This window comes from Amphiura filiformis, chromosome 12 (assembly GCF_039555335.1).
Source record: "Amphiura filiformis chromosome 12, Afil_fr2py, whole genome shotgun sequence".
Taxonomy (NCBI): domain Eukaryota; kingdom Metazoa; phylum Echinodermata; class Ophiuroidea; order Amphilepidida; family Amphiuridae; genus Amphiura; species Amphiura filiformis.
Genome location: NC_092639.1, coordinates 63,341,320 through 63,362,688, shown reverse-complemented (window position 1 = coordinate 63,362,688; position 21,369 = coordinate 63,341,320). Strand labels below are relative to the sequence as shown.

At 38.0% G+C, this 21,369-nt stretch overlaps 1 protein-coding gene across 3 annotated transcripts; it reads left to right on the top strand.

The window, feature by feature from the left end:
- The first annotated feature begins 386 nt into the window (after positions 1–386).
- On the top strand, positions 387–21,118 carry LOC140166562 (SNARE-associated protein Snapin-like). 3 transcript variants are annotated; one of them, XM_072190056.1, is made up of 5 exons: positions 387–603; positions 6,846–6,892; positions 8,655–8,773; positions 12,309–12,436; positions 18,441–18,556. In XM_072190056.1, the coding sequence occupies exons 1-4, from the start codon at positions 461–463 to the stop codon at positions 12,399–12,401; spliced, it is 402 nt and encodes a 133-aa protein (XP_072046157.1). In that variant the 5' UTR covers positions 387–460; the 3' UTR covers positions 12,402–12,436; positions 18,441–18,556. The 3 variants fall into 3 exon arrangements, with proteins under 3 accessions (XP_072046157.1, XP_072046156.1, XP_072046155.1); XM_072190055.1 differs by having other exon boundaries at positions 12,309–12,440; XM_072190054.1 differs by lacking the exon at positions 12,309–12,436 and having other exon boundaries at positions 18,441–21,118.
- The last annotated feature ends 251 nt before the right edge of the window (positions 21,119–21,369 follow it).

Below are 21,369 nucleotides of genomic sequence, written 5' to 3'. Positions count from 1 at the left end.
CACACAGTGATGTTAACTAGGCAAGTGCCCATTCTTCCAACGTAGATCATTTGTAGGGGTCACGCGTCAATGGTGAGAGCACTGTGTATTGTGTATAGGAAAACGGACAGTAACTGCAGTATGGCTAGTGTAGCCTGAATCCTTCTGGCCTCTAATGGCGGCGCCTTTTTTACCCACAATCCTTCACAGTGGAGCGGCCGTGCGTGAGTATTCGAGGACTGGAGGATCGAGCTATGGCTAGTGTACAAATATTCCAAGCCGTGTCCGTGTCAGCACACCATCCCGGCGATCCCGGCACACCGTCAAGGAATAAATCAAGATAGGGAAACATCAAAATACAAAATGGAAACACTGGGAACTTTGTCCAGGTCAAAGGTTAGGAAAAAAATAAACACAGCAGAAAAAAAAAAAAAGAGCGCAGCACAGCTGTTATTTTTTGGGGTGAAATAAATCGGGCAAAATGACAGAAACTCAGAATTCTGTGACGGAAGAAGTAGAGACGCCTTCGTTAACTACAGAGGGTCGAGATGCAATTGCTGCCGGAATTTTAGAACTGTTAAAACCAGCTGTGCAAGAAGTCGATGACAGAGTCAAATCAGTTCGGTAAGCTTAAATATTTTTACATCAAATGTACATGTATGTATTGTAAAAATTTTAGGAAACAGACCACACCAAATACCTTGGTATCCACATTGAAAAAGATCTCCGATGGAACAAACATGAACAGACCCACTATGCTGCTGGCAGGGTATTGGTTTGGGCGTCAGAAATTTCCTTAGACTTTAGACTTCAGTGAGTTAGAAGACATTTCTATGTTCTTAATCTTATGTATTTCAAATTTGTAATACATTGGTGTGTTCTCATCTTGAGTACAATGCAGCATCATGGGATCCCTACACATCTAAAAAATTGCTTATTTGGAAAGAATTAGGGGTTCATTCATATTTTCATGACTAAACGTTAAACGGTTGTTTATGCCCGAGCCGAGGGGCTGCTTGACCCCGTTTATACATGTTTTGATACCAGAACATTTTGTGATTCTTATTTCATCAAAATAATAACAAAAAATTACATGTAACATTGTTAAAAAACATTTTCCCTACCCGGCGATCTAACATTCGGGACACCAGACACGCTGTTTATGCCTGGCTCTCGACCAATCATGCGCGCTGTTATATAGCATGCATTGTATGAATGCAGCGATAAGCCACCTGCTTTGTTTCCAACACTAATGGCAGAGATACCAGCATGACCAGTGTTACCCAGCTACTTGACACTCTTCAATGGGATTGGGAGCCACTGAAGAAGACCAGATGTGAAGCACAAATATTTTAAACATTATTTTACAAAATGCAAATTAAAATGACCTTCTCTAGAGTCTAGACATAGACTACCAAAACTTCACCAAACCAAAATTAGACCATAGGAGATGAGGTCACTCAAACCAGTTTAAATCCTGACTCAATCTACTGATGTGCAAACTCTAGTCTTTCTTCCTGCAGTCAACAGGGGCTGTCGAAATCGCTCCAGCCTTGACCACCATCTTTAGACATTCTCTTGAGACAGGCAATCTGCCTGCAGATTGGAGATGCGCGAACATATCCAATCTTCAAGAAAGGGGTGTTTAGGGGACCACACGAAACTTTCCAAAGACCGGTTTCTCTGACATCTATTTGTTGCAAGGTAATGGAGCATGTACTTCATTCGAACATCATGCTTCATTTAGACCAGCACGATATTTTGACTGACTTTCAACCGCAAGCGGCCCCTCGGGCATAAACAACCGTTTAGTCATGTCATGAAATATATGAATGAACCCCGTTCATACATACCAGAACATTTTGTGCTTCTTATTTCATCAAAATAATAACAAAAAATGCCAAGTAACATCATTAAAAACCGTAAATTTCCTTCGTTTTCCCTACCCCGTGATCGCACATCCGGGCCGCTGTTTATGCCCGGCTCTCGACCAATCACGCGCGCCGCTACATAGCATGTATGTATGAACGGTTGTTTATGAAAATATATGAATGAACCCCTAATTTATGCCCGAGGGGCCGCTTGACCCCGTTTATACATACCAGAAAATAATAACAAAAAATTACATGTACCGTAACATTGTTAAAAAACATTATTTTCCCTACCCGGCGATCTCACATTCGGGACACCAGGCACGCTGCCGCTGTTTATGCCTGGCTCTCGACCAATCATGTGCGCTGTTATATAGCGTGCATTGTATGAATGCAGCGATAAGCCACCCGCTTTGTTTCCAACACTAATGGCAGAGATATCGGCATGACCAGTATTACCCAGCTACCGGTACTTGACACTCTTCAATGAGAGCCACTGAAGAAGACCAGATGTGAAGCACAAATATTTTAAACATTTTTTTACAAAATGCAAATTAAAATGACCTTCTCTAGAGTCTAGACATAGACTACCAAAACTTCACCAAACCAAAATTAGACCATAGGAGATGAGGTCACTCAAACCAGTTTAAATCCTGACTCAATCTACTGATGTGCAAACTCTAGTCTTTCTTCCTGCAGTCAACAGGGGCTGTCGAAATCGCTCCAGCCTTGACCACCATCTTTAGACATTCTCTTGAGACAGGCAATCTGCCTGCAGATTGGAGATGCGCGAACATATCTCCAATCTTCAGACTTGTAGTACCGCATACCATGATTTCGCCTGCACCCGCACTCGGGTCCCAATTTCCGCATTGCACCGCACCCGCACCCGCACCCATGGCTCCAGACCCGCACCCGCACCCGCACTCATGCCCTATCTTGGCTTCGGACCCGCACCCGCCCGTACTCATGGACTTGGACCCGCACTGCATTCCCGTACTCATGGCCTGGGACCCGTGACCCATACCCATTACTCATGCCCCGGGACCCGCACCTGCACCCGTACTCATGGCCTGGGACCCGTACCCGTACTCATGGCCCGGGACCCGGACCAGTACCCGTGGACACGGGTACCATGGGTACGGGTACCATACCATACAATGCCTGCCTACATGCATGTAAGAAAGTGAGAGTAGATCTACTCTCACTTCTCACAAGCCTGTTAACTCCACTCATGCACTGAGTCCTCTGATCATAGATATAATCAAAATAATAGGTTACATGGATGGGGTTGGGTGGGGAGTAAATAACACATGCATGGATCCAGATAGCAAGTGCCCTAAATTGTAGCCTGGCCCAGGGCCCTGAAAAAGGTAAATCTAGTCCTGGCTACACAAAATGTACATGTATGCTACACACAGTAGATACCTACATTGTCATGAATGTGACAGCCTCCAGCCTATATGCACACTGTATGCCACTCATACATGTATACTACATGTATCATTCACACTCTGACTGATACAGAAAAACTTAGCAAACTGGAAGTAAAACATTTCAAGAAATTGTTGTTTGTGGTGAATTTCAAGTTATCATGTTTTGATATCATTATTAAAGCATTATTTTATTCATCATTTTAATATTCCCCATCCAAATACACTCTCCTAGCACAAGTGCACACATAAAAACTACATTTTCCCACCACATGTACTTGGGCAGTGTGTGCGTTTGAGTCAAATGATACATAGTTCCTTTGCCATACCATGTTTACAGACATTTATGATTTATTGGAGCTTATAGGCAAAATATTAATAATTATCCAGATGTGCATAATTAATGATAATAATTATATTAAGCTAATGGATAATCTGGTGGATGTGTGCTGGGATGTGTGGATGTGCATGAAAGGCTTCACTAAATTTGATATTGACAATTAAGTCTACAAATTTTGGATCAAATTTGAAATCCAGTTGATGTTTTGAGGTGAATAATAACTTGAATGCTATATCACTGCTAAATGTATGTTGAAATTAGTATTGTACAGTCTGTGTGTCAAAACACAGACATAGTTTGCATGATTTTTGCATCACAAAATATTTAAGCTAGATTCACTAAGACCATCACCAATCTCTTTTTGTACTTGATTAATTACACAAAACCAGTTCTACAATTTTCTGTAAATGGAAGTACTTCTTAATAGAAATGTCTCAGCAACTCATGGCACACACAACAAATTAAGATGTTGTATATGCTTATGACAAAATTAATTTCTCTAATTCTGTTGGTGCGAAATGTAGTATAATTCATTTTGTTGTGGTATAAATGACATCAAAGAGTGTATTTACAGCAAGGTATAATAGCCAATAAATTAATATCAATAATCAATAACAATAGCTTTGTTTATACCCATGTACCCATAATGGGACTCATACAATGTTTCTAGTGCCAATATCTGTACCCGTACCCATGGCCCGTACTCAGACCCATACTGGGACCCGTGCACCCGCACCCGCACTCGAGTCCCAATTTCCGCACCCGCACCCGCACCCGTACACTCATGGCTCCGGACCCGCACCCGTACCCATTACCGCACCCTATTTTGGGTTCGGACCCGCACCGCATACCCGTACTCATGGCTTCGGACCCGCATTGCACCGCACCCGTCCATGGCCTGGGACCCGCACCCGCATCCGCACTCCATGGTCTGGGACCCGCACCCGCATACCGCACTCATGGCTCGGACCCGTGCACCGCATCCGCACTCATGACGGGTCCCAATACTACAAGTCTGCCAATCTTCAAGAAAGGGGAGTTTAGGGGACCGCACGAAACCTTCCAACTAAAGACCGGTTTCTCTGACATCTATTTGTTGCAAGGTAATGGAGCATGTACTTCATTCGAACATCATGCTTCATTTAGACCAGCACAATATTTTGAGTTGACTGACTTTCAACATGGCTTTTGCCATAATCGTTTGTGCGAGTCCCAGCAGATATTTACGACCTATGACTTTGTGAAGACCTTGGATAAAAAAGGACAGACGGACATTGTGATTATGGACTTCAGCAAAGATTTTGATGTGGTGCCACACAAAAGACTTATAATGCTGAAACTTGACCATTACGGAATACGAAGACCGACTCACGAACCCTGGATTTCTAACTTCCTAATGCTCTGGAAGCAGAGCGTAGTTATAGGATGTGAATACTCGGACTGGGCCAGTGTCAAATCCGGCGTTCCGCTAGGCACTGTGCTTGGTCCGTTGCTATTTTTTACTTTACATCAATGACCTACCTGACAATCTCACCTGCATTGTACGGTTATTCGCAGACGATTGCATGATCTAACTCTGGTGACAAAGATGTGCACAGACCTCTTACAGACAGACCTTGACCGACTAGTTGAGTGGGAGCACACATGGCAAATGAAATTTAATTGTGAGAAATGTTTTACCTTGAAAATAACACGTTCACATACCGTACCCTAAGAACACATACTGGATGGAGTTACCCTCCAGGAGACAGACTCACACTCATATTTGGGTGTCCAAATTGCCAATAATATGAAATGGAACAAACACATTGACCACATGACAGCAAAGGGGAACAGATCATTGGGCTTTATAAAAAGAAATTTACACGGGTGTGATCTGGCTTATCGTTCACTTGTCCGTCCAACACTTCAGTATTGCGCAGCAGCATGGGATCTACACACAGCAGACAAAATCCATCAGATAGAAGCCGTACAAAGACGAGCAGCCCGCTTCGTCAAGAGAGATTATGAATGATAGGCGCAGCAGTGTACATGTATCTGCCATGATTACTGGAGAACACTAGCAGAGAGAAGAAAGATTGCTCGCCTGACTGTATTCCAAAAGGCCTACGAGGGTTACTTATCCATACCAGTTCAAACGCTGCTGCACCCGGTCAAGCGCTCCACCAGGAGATCACATACCAAGTCATTAATTGAACTATACTCCTCAAAAGACTATTTCAAATACGCATTCATACCCAGAACTCTCATAGACTGGAATAATTTACCTCAACACATCAGCATTGAAGATCCAAAAGCATTTAAACAAGAGCTATATAGCGCGCACACAATTTCTGGCTCACTTTTCTCCACCTGGAGTGTGGAGCCGTAACTAGAAGAAGAAGAAGAAGAACGGTTTCGCAACCTGGCCCCTTCAAGTTCAAGCCATCTCTCTTGCAAGACCCAGCTCCTCTTAACAAAAACTAGTCCACCCTTGCAAGCCTCCAACTGTTGTAAACTTCTTCATGGAGATTTTTGGAGGTTACCAATACCAAGTACCAAGTACATAATGTGCTGTACACTATTGAAAGGTAAAAAAGTACATGTGTACACAGCCCATTTTAATTTTATATGGGCTGTGTACTAGGCGAAACTCTTTTCACTTAATATTCAAAATGTGACATGTACATTGTACACCAAATACAGCCCCCGATATGGTATTCTTTCTGATTACTTGAGAACTTTAGCTTCGAATTTGCACACGATAGAACTTTACGCATTCGAAATACTGAAGTATCAGAAGGATGGTCCACAATAAAATGATTCACCCCGCATGATTCCCATGTGCTTCTTTTATCCAGTTTGCATCAATATTAGAGGCAAACCAGTTCAGAACACAATCATGTCAGTAAGTGAATATTTTGTTCTGGGAATGAATATTCGGACTAATTATAACCATGATGTCATCAGCTCGGCCAATCGGAAGCTGTGATGTATTTTTATAAATGAAAATATGAAATCGACCCTGTACCATAACGGTTATGCTGTTTTTCGTCATGAAAAAATATAACAAGCCGCCATTTTGGTCTCCACATGCTTGATTAAAATACAAAATTGATAACAAATCAGGTGTCGCTCATATTAAAGTATTGTGGATAATTGTGGATTGATGAAATCCACTTATTTTTAATTGTTAATTCTATCACCACACTGTCTGTATGTTTCATGTTCTTTTCTATACAGAGAAAGTCAGTTAGAACTGAGACAACAGATAGAAGATCTTGATGAAGGTAGGTTCCATACTTATTATTATTATATTGCATCACTGCATTTATTTAGGGTGCCTCGGCCTGTACAATTGTTCGCCAAGGTCGCCATTCGGCATCTCTCTTGTTACAGTGTAGATTCTCAACACGCTTTCTTAAGTTTCTTTCATATTGGGGTTGAATCAAAGCATTGTGGGGTATAATCCCATATCCCCCAGTGATCTATGGCCATTATGTTTTTGACCATAAAGAAAGTAATATTTGGAAAGAATGCACACAATTTTGATATAAAATGTAATTTTGGTCAATATTTTTAATGACATTTGGTCACAACCCCCTGGAATAAATTTATAACCCTTCCCCCTATGAAATTATAATATATCTGACCACCTGCACTAGGATCCACAACATGCTCATCTATCAAGGCACAGTTCTTTAACCCCAATACAGTTGCACATTCATTGAATGAACTTTGAAAATTTGGGTACACAAACTCATACTCTGCAACTTGAGGTCAAATTTTGCACTATGATTGTGTAATTGAGGTTATTGAACTATGGCATTGGGATGAGGCCATTGTGGTCCATAGTGCTGTTAGAACTTTATCAGTTCCCTCAGATCGTTTCTGTCAAAACATGAGGCGCGCAGCCTCGCAACTCAGTTTGCCTGTTGATATATGGTAGTCATATTTGCTTAAATGTATTATGCCCGGGGGCACTGCCATTACAAGGTGGACACCATGCTCATGTATGGACTTTCGAAATGGACCCTAAACAAGTTTATCCTTCCATCTCAGAATTTACCCTAAACAAGTATTTTGTCATGTTTTCCCCACCCTAAACAAGTATTTTCAAATCAAGTCTGAAATCATTCCCTTTTCAAATAAGCCTTCATTTAAAATGTTTTGCATAAGATATGTTCTTAGCAATTATATATTGCCCTTAAACAACACATTTGCTCACACTATCAAAATAATTGAGTAAATGAAACTGTGAAAAGTTATCAACTATCATTATCATGCATTTTATTTCACTGTAATTCTCAAGATATCTAACTCACGTCGCAGTGAAGGCTACCATTTTGCATCGTTTGCTGGATGAATTCCCGTTTATGTCGTGGTGAACCACCGTATGTTAGCCTAAGTTCCCAGGTCAATATCGTGCAGAAATATGTAGAGACAGTGTGCGTAGTACCTTCTCCTGTATGAGGATTATCACTAATTTATCAGGGGTCCCGCTATTGCTCAATTGCGACAACTCTCCCGGAGTTGCTGGGTTAAAAATAGAATCATAGAATGTAAACAGAAGTCGGGATTGTCACCGAACCGGGTTAGCTAACACGATTAGCTACTATTGATTACGACCCGATTATGTCTCAAATGTTTTATTTTCATGAATAGTAAAACATATACCCTTTACACGCATCCAAGCTGTTAAGTATACCCTTTTTTCCTGAATTTGGCAATTCTGGCACCCTTTGCACTGTACACGCGTACATCGCCCGTCTGTGAAAAACTGCCCTTTTTACGCGTTTTTGTACACGAGCATAGTGTCCACCTTGTAATGGCAGTGGCCCCCGGGGTATTATGGGTAGTGGCAGAGGCTCCTGTTTGATGATGTAAAAAACAGCGACCGTGCACTTCAGAAGAAAATGGTCCCCTACCCCCTACTAATCAATTTGCCAACATTGCCTCACAAAAAAAAAAATCTGAAAACCAATTGAAGTTCATTTACAAGTTGAAGTGAATTTAATACTAATTACCACACCATTGTTGTTATTCTCTCAGTTTTAAAGCAGCTATCACAAGAAAGAGAGCCACCAGTAGAACTAGATGCCTATGTGAAGAAGTTAATGAACTCTAAAAGAAGGATAGGGGTAGTGAACAACATTGTACAAAATGCCCAAGTAAGTAACTATGTCTACAAAGAGTATTGAAGAGTACTACAAATATGTCCCATTATTAGCTAGTACAGTGGCTAGACTTTGTGGAGCAATTTGCCATATGGCCACAAATAATTGGATCCACATGGATAGCTGGTTATGTCTCCTCTTGGATTTGACGAAGGCTTTTGATTTTGGCTGCATCCATATTGCATAGTCCAACAAGAATGTTATCTCCCACAGTAAATGATAGAATGCATGTATTGGATACATGTGTATACCTTGACTGACCTTCACCCCTCCCCTTAGAATATAATTAGCATATTCTGTGAACATGTCTAACTTGCATTATGCACCCCTTTCAATTCACTTAATATTTAATACTATAGTGACAACTGTTAGTTGAATGACATGGGAAGATAATAATTGAGTTTAACCCAGTGCAACATTGTCTGTTGATCATTATGCAATACTCATGTACCATATTTGTGACTCTATCATGACACATTGAGGATTGTAAAAAATAAAAATTCCAAGTATTGTATTTTTAAAACAACAGTTTTTAATATCACCCACTTTTAATTCTTGTCTGTAATTACACATACATTATAATAGGTGCACTTTGCATGGTGAAGGATCATTCACTGCTATCATGCTAGGACACCTTGGCAGCGGTTGCCTCTGCTCATTAAGTGTTGTCACTCTCTACATTGTATACATTGTACATGTACCCAAAGTGTGTGTTTCATCTGAATTTAACGTTCTGCTACTCATGGTACCATTCACATACAGTGTGACGTACAGCATGCCATGTAATGTATTTTGCAGGTGTACGGCTTATACGGGGGCTTTTAGTGGTAGTCATTGTCTAGATGAATGCTGCTTAGTAGAAGGGCAAATCGTGGATTCTTTATTTGAGCACAAAATCACAACAATTTGGGCTATTTCAGTTGTAATGCATACACCCCCTGTGGAAGACATGACCTCAATATTCCACACAGGGAGTATAGCTTTCAGATGGAGTTACTCATACTTTTTATTAGCGTTGGTCGATATCACTGATTGCCGGGCCGTTTTGCACCCGTATTTAACAGTAAACTTCTGATCATGCATATGAATAAAAATATCGTCAGATGGCGATATGTTTTTGGCCGCGATATGCAATATGCGAAAGACTGACGATACCCAAGCCTACTTTTTATATAGAAAACTCCCATCTGAAATTCACACTGCCTGTGTGTAAGATTAAGGCAATGTCTTCCGGGTGTACATGTATATAATATATAATGTGTTTCAACTGGAATAGCCAATATTTTGATCACTGCTTTTTTGTTGATGGGAACTTGATGCATGCTCATATTACACATACAATGCAACATTTTTCAAGGATGGTAAATCATGACATACACTAATATTTTACGATAAATAAAAACCACAAGCTCAAAAAGTTGATCAGCTTGATTTGCACACATTTAGTTTACCACCTTGCTAGGTAAATGCAAATGTACAATTTGTGTCATTTCATATGATGGCCCTAATAATAACCTCATATTTTAATTTTTATTCCTATCATACAATCACGTTTTGATTAACATTTTACATTTGTTTCATTATTAAAGCCTGCAACTAAATCTTCACAAATTTAAAGCCATATTATAACATTTGCTGAGGAGATACTCTGCAAAAACCAAGACTTTAGGTGCTGTAGTTTTGTCAAAATACGAGATTTATACGGAAATATTAGTCGAACATGTATGCACAGTATACGTGTACACGGTGTGCGGGATACACATACACAGCCCGAGGATTGTACCATATTACAACTGCGGGAGTAACATGCATGGGCGCTAGTAGTAAATTCCAATTTTCTATGACTTCACCTCACTTATTCGCTAAAAATTAAAAGGAGATATATCTGACAGTAAAAGCTAACATTTTATGGAAAATAAATACTTATCTATTTTTACAGAAATGTTATAATATGGCTTTAATTCAGTTTGGATTATTCATCAATTTGTAAAACAAGCACATAATTCAAACTTGGCAAAGGTGGACTTTGTGGATGTTGCAATTGGGATCGAATGGAATGTCATACATGAGGTCCAAACTGTTGTACCCCTGGGCTTTGTAAGCATAGATTGGTATTGAATGATAACTGTAGAAAGCACAAAATGTAACTATTACAAGTTTGTAAACTTTAAGTTGTGCTGCAGGGTCAAAATCACATTACTGTATTCGACCTAATTAGTGCCCCTCCCATATATAATAAGCATCCCCTGCAAAAATTGTCTAACTTGCATTATGCACCCCTTTCTAGTCACTTTTAGCTATTTAATACTATAAGTAACAACTGCCAGTTACAAAGCAAAAGCATCTCCACATAGACTGGCAAAAGTTGTGACATTTAAATCCCATTCAGCAATTTGTTCATTCGGAAAATCATAAAAATCCTCAAGATTCAGTTTTTTGCACCTTTGTTAGTTTAGTATAGATGTACTAACATAGCCTGCTAGTTAAAAGCTGAAAGCTGTGTAGTAAAGACAAATAAGACATTTAACACAAATCTGTAATCTCTACTTACACAGAGATATTACCCACATGTACAATGTATTTGAATGGGGCTTTAACTTAGTCAATACTGCTATTTTCCTTTTTTTTTGCCAAATTTTTCATTTCAAAAATACCTTTAATTTCTTTTAAAGACTTATCCTTCACGTTTTTCAATTTATACACAATTTTAATCCCTGGGATTATACATGTTCCCTGGGTGGGATCACTGAGTGGACCGTAATGTACCCCTATGACAGACTTGCATTTTGGGCACCCATGGTGCTAATTGAAGCCATAATTATTATAACATTTCTGTAAAAATAGATTAGTATTCATTTTGCATAAAATGTTTCCTTTTACTGTTAGATATGTCCCAGTTTTAATTTTGAGCCGATGCATGTTACTCCGGCGGTTGTAATACGATACAATCCTCTGATGTGTGTGTATGCGTGTCCCACACACCATGTGCGTACTGTGTTATGAACATCGCATATATGTGTTCGACTAATATTTCCATCCTAATAATAAAACGATGGTTCCTGCGTTTTATTCAAAATCTCAGATTTTGACAAAACTACAGTACCTAAAGTCTTGATTTTTGCAGAGTATCTTTGTTTACTAAAGTACATTACAATCGTGTAAAAAAAAAATTGAAAAAAAAATTGAGGGCATTCTCCTGAGCAAATGTTATAATATGGCTTTAAGTCAAATACAGTACATGCAGTATTGCATTTAGAACATCAGCAAGATGCATGAAGAGGCACACAGGAAGGAGCATATTTTCTTTCCAGAAGGGACATTAAACCATTAAATGAGTTCACCTTTCCCTATGTCATTTTACTCATAAATTCATTTGAACAGGGTTTGTATCATAAACATCAGATTTCAGTAAAAAAAGTAAATTTTATCTCGTTTCTCTACACCTGACAATTTTTCCCACAATTTCATCATGACATGTATCACATTTACCACCATCCCAACTATGTGCTTTAACTTCTATTGCTTTTAGGAGCGTCTAGGGCGTCTGCACTTTCAAATTTCCAGGAGCACGGCCAAGAGGAAGTCACTTATAGATCCCCCAACAGCTGGACCCCTAACTTGATCTTCATCATTATAACTCAAGCCCATATTGTAACAGTAGGTACTGAACATGTTCTCATCACCATTCTACATGTATGTGTTTTGTGGCATATAATGACCTTGCTTTGGTGTGGTAAAACTGTCCAATAACAGCTATTTTAAATTACTTCTACCTTTAATTTACTAACATGACTATTTCTTGCTGCAATTGTAGTTACATTTTTTAGTTCATTACATGGTACTGAGCATAAATTATTTCAGCTTGAATGTAAACTGAGCTCAAAAAGAAACTTATAATTTTTTACAACTTGTGAATCACAAGGTCATATCTGCAGCGTTTGACACTGTGGACCATGAATTACTTATCCATCGAATGAAATATCAAATTGGAATTGATGACGTAGCGTTAGAATGGTTTAAATCATATCTGCATGACAGATATCAGCTTGTGTGCATAAATAATGAAAGGTCCGAAAAAGTCCGTCTTGACTATGGCGTTCCCCAAGACTCTGTCATCGGACCTAGCGCTTTCTCAATATACACATTACCACTTGGTGACATTATACAAAGCCATGGTCTTGATTACCATTGCTATGCGGACGATACCCAGATATATATTTCTGTAGACCCTGACCAATGTAGCGTAGATGCTGCTATCGCTTGGAAACATGTATTGATGAGGTAAAATTGTGGATGTCCCATAACTACTTGAAACTGAATGATGACAAAACAGAGTTCATGGTTATTGGTTCAAAATATCAAACTGCAAAAGTCCATGTTCCACATATCAGGGTAGGAAATGCTAATGTTATCCCATCATCAGAGGTTCGAAACCTGGGTGTTATTTTTTGACTCATCCCTTTCTATGGAATACCATATTACAACAGTGTGTAGAACAGCATATGCCCATTAGAAACATAGGTCGTATTCAGAGACATGTAAACAGGGAGACTGCCAAATGATGGTACATGCCTTCATAACATCCAAGATAGACATTGGCAACTCTCTGTTGCATGGCATCACAAAGACCCAACTGCACAGACTACAGAGAATTCAAAACATTGCTGCCAGACTTATTATAACATACACAAAACCACGTGAGCACATTACACCTGTTTTACATGACTTGCATTGGCTACCAGTTGAACAAAGAATCACATTTAAAATAGCCTTGTTTGTCTACAAGATCTTGTATATATCAGCTCCAGCATATTTAAATGAACTTGTAGAAATGTATTCACCAACTCGTAACCTCCGTTCTACTACAAAAGGACTTCTTCAAGAAACAGTTGCCAGAAACCAGTGGGGCAGCAGATCATTTCATGTTTCAGCTGCAACCATTTGGAACAATCTGCCATTTTCGGTTCGCTCTGCCAAGAGCTTGTGTAGTTTCAAAACAAATTTGAAAACACATTTGTTCCAAAATGCTTTTAATTGACTCAAGATTTGTATATCATGAACTATACAACACTGATGAACTGTTTTTGTTAAAATTGTTATAATATGTTTGTATCTTTGTACATTGGTTGTTTTTTGCAAAGCGCCATGAGCGTCTCTCGACGGATACCGGCGCTTTATTAAGTGTACATTATTATTATTATTAAAATACTGTCAATCAAAATGAACCAAAATTACACACAGGATTACCTTAATACTCTACTCAAAACACATGTCAGTAACCAAGCAGTTGTCCAACTGACACAACAGTAAAATGCACTGTCATGGGACAGCTTCCTGGACTTCCTTCACTTTCACAGCCCAACATTTGGCACCCAGGACAAAAAATCTGTGAGAATGCACACAAGATCCTTGCACAGATGATAAAACGGTGCTGCTTTCTGCTTTTCATGTACACTTTTTTCATGAAACAGGGCTGGGCTGTGAATGTGATCCAGGAAGCTGTCCCATGTCAGTGCATTTTGCTGTTGTGTCAGTTGGATAACTGCTTGGTTACTGACATGTGTTAAGACTAGAGTATTGAAGTAAATCTGTGTGTAATTTTGATTCAATTTGATGGACAGGACTTCAAGATATGACCTTGTGAAAAATTATACGTTTCTTTTTGAGCTCAGTTTAGATGACATTAGGGTTGCAAGACAGGCATAGGCATTGCAGGACTGTCAACTCTCACACATTGAGCTTGACACTTACGGATTGGGCACTTTCTCACACTCTCACACCAAGGTAGTAATATCTCACGCCAAGTAGTAAATCGCACGCCTAGAGCTGTCAAAGTAGTAAAATCTAATGCATCGTCAAAATATTATGTGAAAATAACCAATTGGCCTAATAGTGTAAAAATGGTGCACGTAATGGCTTCTTTGGACTTTCATTTTGGAAATTTGTCCATGGCTGAAGGGTGCAGGGCATGGGCAGTGCTTACGTGCCAAATGCAAATTTTTCAACCGATTTTATAGTTTTAGACAATATCTCATGAATGCCGAGTAATTCTGAAAAATTGACAGCCCTGCACATGATAATCATGATTAAGAATGAGCAGTAATTGTGACTTTTGGCTATGATCTAACCAGTGATAGTTGACCATCTATTGGGCTATTCCCGTTAAAATCCATCCACCCCCTATGGAAGACATGACCTTAATCTTTTATACAGGGACTATGAATTTCAAATAGAGTTGCCTAATGGGTAAGTCTATTTTTAATTTGCACCCTTGTGTAGGAGATAAAGGACATGTCTTCCATAGGGATGTGTGGCTTTCAACTGGAATCGTTACTGTGTCCTCAAAAAACATAACAAAGGAAAATGTTTCATAAAATGTGGCTATAAATTTACACTACATTTTCATGTTTGTAAATGTTGAAAAAATTGTTCTTAATTATTAGTTAATTTTATTTTATTTGAGTTTTCTTTCTTGGTTAATATTGAAATATTTCTTGTCACAGATCATACAACCCAGCTAGCTGTAGTTCAAATGGATAGTCCATATGGTGTGATTCAAAATGCTTAGGTGTTAGAACCATCATTTTCTGCATTCTTTTTGATTTTCATCTTTTCTTGGAATACAAATGTGTAATAGTGGTAATTCCATTTGTGAATGGATGGGCTATTCCAGCTGAAATCCATACACCCCATATGGATCACATGACCTTGTTTGTCAAACAGGGATTGTGAATTTCAAATGGGGTTACTTGAATGGTTACTCCATTCAAAATACATACCCCCTGTTTGGGAGATTAAGGTCATGTCTTCCATAGGGGTGTATGGATTTGAAGTGGAATATAATATTTTCCTAACCTTTTTTTTAATCAAAATTACTTTAAAATATTTTTTATATTTTTGTTGTGTTTGCTGGGAATGACTAAACTGAAATTAAAAGAAACCTTAATTCAGTTATAAACTTAAATATTCTCACACCAATATCCATTCATGCATGTGATGATCAATGTGTTCTATGTGAATGATTTGCATGTGGTGATTTTTGCTTGATTATATTTTCATTATGAAATATTGACAGTCTTGCCGATACAGGCATATGTTGACCAGCATGTGGATACCATACGCAAAGCAAAGCACTCGGCCTTTAAAACTACACTACTCGAAAAATTATATAAAGGATCAGAAACTGACAATCCTGATTTGCATTTTTTCTTTTCTGTTCTCATGCAGTGGCATGTCTGGACGTTTTGTTGGGGGTATGCAAAGAAAACAAATCTGCCGTGTGAGCATTTTTTCAGCTCATTTTAACTGGGCGGCGTGTGAACATTTTCAGTTTCATACTATTTGATCATTGATGTAAAACTTGATACACGTTGGGGCCATTTCGCACTAAGCACACACGATTTTACACTATTTTATCCCAAAATCAAAGGGTTTAAAGAATGTGTAAATAGAATATACTTTTTCCCTTCCCTGTTCTCATGGTGCTATCTAGCGTGTTTTTTTTCAATGTCATTGTTCTTCGATGCTTTGTTACATTACTGAATTAAATGACACAAATCCGATTTGCAATGTTAATACAGTGGCAACTCGTTAACACAAACCCTCTTAACATGAAGTTCCTGATAACAAGTAGTATGTTTTACATTTCCAAGCATTATACATTTCACATGCTATTAGAATTGGATAACACAAACTCCTGATAACAAGAAGTAAAATTTGAATTCCGCACAACTTCGTGTTAATGAGTTTCCACTGTATAATACTGTTCTTTTAGCTAAGGAATATTCTGATCCTTTATTTAGTAGTGTAATTGGAAGATGAGTGACATTGCATGCATACTGGAGAACAAATTAGTCTTGCCCCTTCTGACAACTCGCCCTTTTAACTCAACTTTTAATAAGAGTGTATTTTAAATGTATATCGCGTATTTACTGCTGAGGCGATCTGGTGTTGCCGAATGGAAATTTATGAATGGACTTTGCATTGATTGCTCCGACTTTGCAACATCACAGTAGTACACGCTCGTCAAAGGTTTACAGTAAAATATTATATATATGTGTAGTTAAAACACCTTTGTTGTAGTGTGTTATTTGTTATCTGTGTAATAGTGACCAAACTGGTTATGCATACATATAGGCCTATATAATTACAGCTATGTTTACTGGTAGTGTTAACCAGGCCAAAGGAGGCAATTATGAACATTGCATAGGGCCAACCCATTTAAAGTCCACCCTACCCCTGTGGAAGATTGTTGAGATATCTTTCACATAGGGAGTATGAATTTCATATAGAATTAGCACGTTAACTAAGTATAGTGAAACTCAGCCTCTCTCGGTGGAAGAATCATTTTCAGAGGGTGTATGGAATTCAAATGGAGTTGCCTAATGCGTTCATTCTATTTGAAATTCCTACTCACCCCGGGTAGACATTTTCACGATTTTCCACAGGGGGATTGTGGATTTCAAATGGACTAGCCTATTTAACATGAGGCTCTCCTTGCACATACAATGGCGGAACCGTGCAAGTAGTAATTTCACAAGATTATTTCACTTAGTCATTGCCACTCGACATTCAAAGAAGATCAATCAGGTTAAAAAGTACAGAATGAAATGGCAAAGTTTAACTACTTCTTCCAAAATAATAAATTCAACATGTAAGTGTATGTGGATTCATGCAAGTAGTGAATTAGATGATCTTTAACTTGTTTTCATTGTTGAAAGGGATCAGAAATGAACAACTCTGTTTCCAATGCATATTCTTATACACTGCACTCGCGATAAAAAAAATATAGATGTGTGGTTGCATGGTTATTCATTTTTGATGAACCAATGTGTAGCATGATTGAATCCCTGAATATTCATTTCATTTCATTTCATTGGGCTGCAGAGTTTTCATTCCCTTTATACCATTTGAAGTGTTCATTGTTGACATGCAGTTGCACTGATATCTAGTTTGTAGTTTAACAAATAAAAATTCCTTTCAAAAGGAATAGGGCGAGCAAATGAGGAAGTGTCAAGATAATACAGTGGCAACTCATTAACACGAACTCTGTTAATTAATGAAATTTCTGATAACATGTCCCAAGCTTATATTCTATGTAGCAATGTAACCTGATAACACAAATTTCTGTTAACACAAACTAAGTCGTGAGGCCCAGACAAATTTGTGTTAATGAGTTGGCACTGTAATATTAGATACCTTATATCCTTGAATAGTCACTCCCCTTATATTTAAAAACAAAAACATATAATACCATAATGGTTGCTCCCCTTCTATTAAACGCCCCACCATTTTTTCAATCAAGATGTTTAAAAAATGCTGATATTTTTATGCTATCTTGTGTAGGGGTTACCAATGTGCTCACACAATCGCTAGTGGCATCGGTATAGTTGGCGAAATTCTGATCATAAACTCAGAATTGATCTGGAAGACATCATTCCCAAGTTCATAGTTTGTCCTTTCAGCGTAAGTTTTGGGCTTACCTAATGATTTTAACAGGAATTATCTTTCTAAAAATGACCTCTAATTTATGCCATCTTTTGGAAAATGCAATGCCGGGTGGGGGGTGACTATTCGAGGATGTACAGTATTTCAAATGTTGTCTAAGATACATTATATATAGTTAACTGACGTGTCAGATTTGTTTGTTTTTTCATTACAGGATCGGGTGGTAAAACTGCAACAGAAATTGATGCGAGATTCTTCCAAGCGCTTTGTACAACTGCATATGCCACAACCACCTCTATCTAATCTTCTTGAGACAGAAGAGATAAGGACTGATCAATAACAAACATTTTCAATATAACAACTATTGAGACTCTACCTTGACATTCTTTGAAACAAATGAGGCTGGTACTTCTAAAATTTACTATGAGAGTGTCAATACATTAGATACATAAAGGTGACCTGATGACCAAACAGTTGGTTCCTATAACCTTCGTTTATAATCATTGAAGTCACCTCATTTACTGCTCTGCTTGTCAATCGTTTATCTTATTTTGCTTCAATATTCATGTATACAGGTTTAAAAGTGATCAATTGTCCATGTATGTAACCTTTGATTTTACAGCTTGTCATTTTGTCAAGCTATGAAAATGTTCAAGTGCCAGGTTTTGACCCATATATTAGTGTCATCAGTACATGTAAAATGAAAATGAAAAGTAAATCAAGTGTTATAAATGTGTCTGTAACTTATCATATTTGGTATTTGGAATTACTTGGAGAAAGAAAATTTATTTTTAATTTAAAGGGTTGAGAACCAAAAAGATATGACTCATAAAATGGCATTTTGAGTAACTGGACTTTATAAAATGGTAATCAGAGCCAGAAAGACTCAAATGATTAGTTGCTACTCTCAGGAGGGTAACAACCACTAACATGAGAAGGTCATTTGGAACTGAAATGTAGAGCTTAAAGTGATTTAGGTTTTACAGACACTTGAGGTGGTGTTTGGGATCAGGAATTGGACCTTGGAATAGGCTTATCTTGTAGGCATTGTGAATAGCCTAACCAGGCCAGTTGGCACCATAAAGCTTTCTGGCTCTAACTGAAGTACAATCTGTTTTTTTCACATAATTTAAATATGATCCCTTTTGTTTTAATGGATCACATATCTAGGGAGACATTTATTCAAACATTCCATTTTGCAAAGTTGTAAATGGCTATAGATACACCAAGCCAAAAAAGATTTTTCACAAGGTTAAAATCCTGGCATCTAAATGAACCAAAATTACTCACAGGGTTACTTCAATACTCTACTCTGAACACATGTCAGTAACCAAGCAGTTGTGCAACTGACACAACAGCAAAATGCACTGACATTGAACAGCTTCGTGGACAACATTCGCAGCCCAATAATTGGCACCCAGCACAAGAATTCTGTGAGAATGCATATAAGATCCTCACACATATGACAATTTCCAAAGAATAAAAGTGGCCGTGTGGAACAGAGCTGATTTCAGCTTTTCATGCACTTTCTTTAAGAAACAGGTCTTGTTCCACTTACTCACATATTTCTTGTGCTGGGTATTGAAGTAATCATGTGTATAATTTTGGTTCATTTTGATGCACAGGATTTTAAGATATGACCTTGTGAAAAATGTTAAGTTTCTCTTTTGGGCTTAGTGTATATTACATTATTACAACATTGTAGCGTCTACAAATCTGTTTGTAAAGTGCTTGGAGCTGTTAAGATGCACCATATTTACCCTATGTTAGTTGTGTTGTGTCCTGTAGTGTTATGTACATCCAATATGTGACCATCCAGCACAACTGAGCCCTGAAGTCGCCAATCATCATTTTTGAGATATTCAACCAAAATATTCTGCTTGAAATTAGCTTTAAAATGATGTATTTCATGTCTATAGTACTTGACATTTAAGTAGTGAAAAATCAATAAAACAGTCTATAAATCCTTTGTTTCCTATTGTTTATTGTTAAGTGCAATGGAGCATATCTCAATAGTGGCACTGGCGACATCCGGGCTCAGTTGTGGTGGATGGTCACATATGATGAATTCTTGGCCATCTGTAGAACCACAATGTGGTGTGATCAAGCAAATTCAGTCTGATGTTGGACATATTCAATTTTCTACATGATTGTATAAAGCATTTGCAAATTTGTATTTTGCAGAAAGCCTCATTGAAATTGAACATTTAGTTCCAAAGATATGAAGTTGAAAACAATAGATAATACTCCTTTGTTTGTGTATATCTGGAAATCAATATTTCCGACTGAATTTGCTTTATCACATCACATATTATAACCGTCTTGTAAAGCCCAGTTTGGTTTGTTTTCTTGTTTGTAGTTGGTGGGATGGGGTGTGGTGTAAATATGAACTATCACACTCACTCCAGACATCAAGTTTACCATTTATTGGTCCCAGTCAATGATTTCAGTAGGAAAAAAAATGTAGTGTGATAGAGCAAAACCAGTCTGAAGTTGGTCATATACAACAGCTACATTTTGCAAAAAAAAAACCCATTGAAATTGGACAACCAGTTCAAAAGATATGAGCAGTTCAAGAGTTTCCAAAATATATCTGAAAATCAATATTGCCAACTGATTTTGCTTGATCACATCACATATGACTGCTATATGTACTGTAGCTATGTATTGATGTGTTATTACTGCTGCCACACACTAGTTGAGGGGAGGGGAACATCACCTAATTACGTGTGTGCCACAATGCATGGCAAAGGCCTAGCTCTGGCTTTACCACATGATGTTACAGACTACAAACTGTATTGTGAAAGTATTAGCATGTAACTATATCATATAAATTAATTATCTCAATATGCCCATGTAAATACATAAATAAAAGACAAATGAAACAGAAAAGTTAATGTGTATTTATTTGTTTATTTTTATTAAAAATGTTAAGATATACGGTCCACAACTTAAAGTTCCCCCATAAGTAATACTTATATAGAATAAGTCAAAAAATATTTTACGAAATGTAAAAAGATATGTATAACCCTATTTGTTTTACACATGTGGACCAATTTATAGCGTCACACGTCATTGCGTTCAGTCACAATGGTTAATTGTGTAAGAAAAGAGGTTGTTTTAAAAGTTGCACCCGAGTCCAT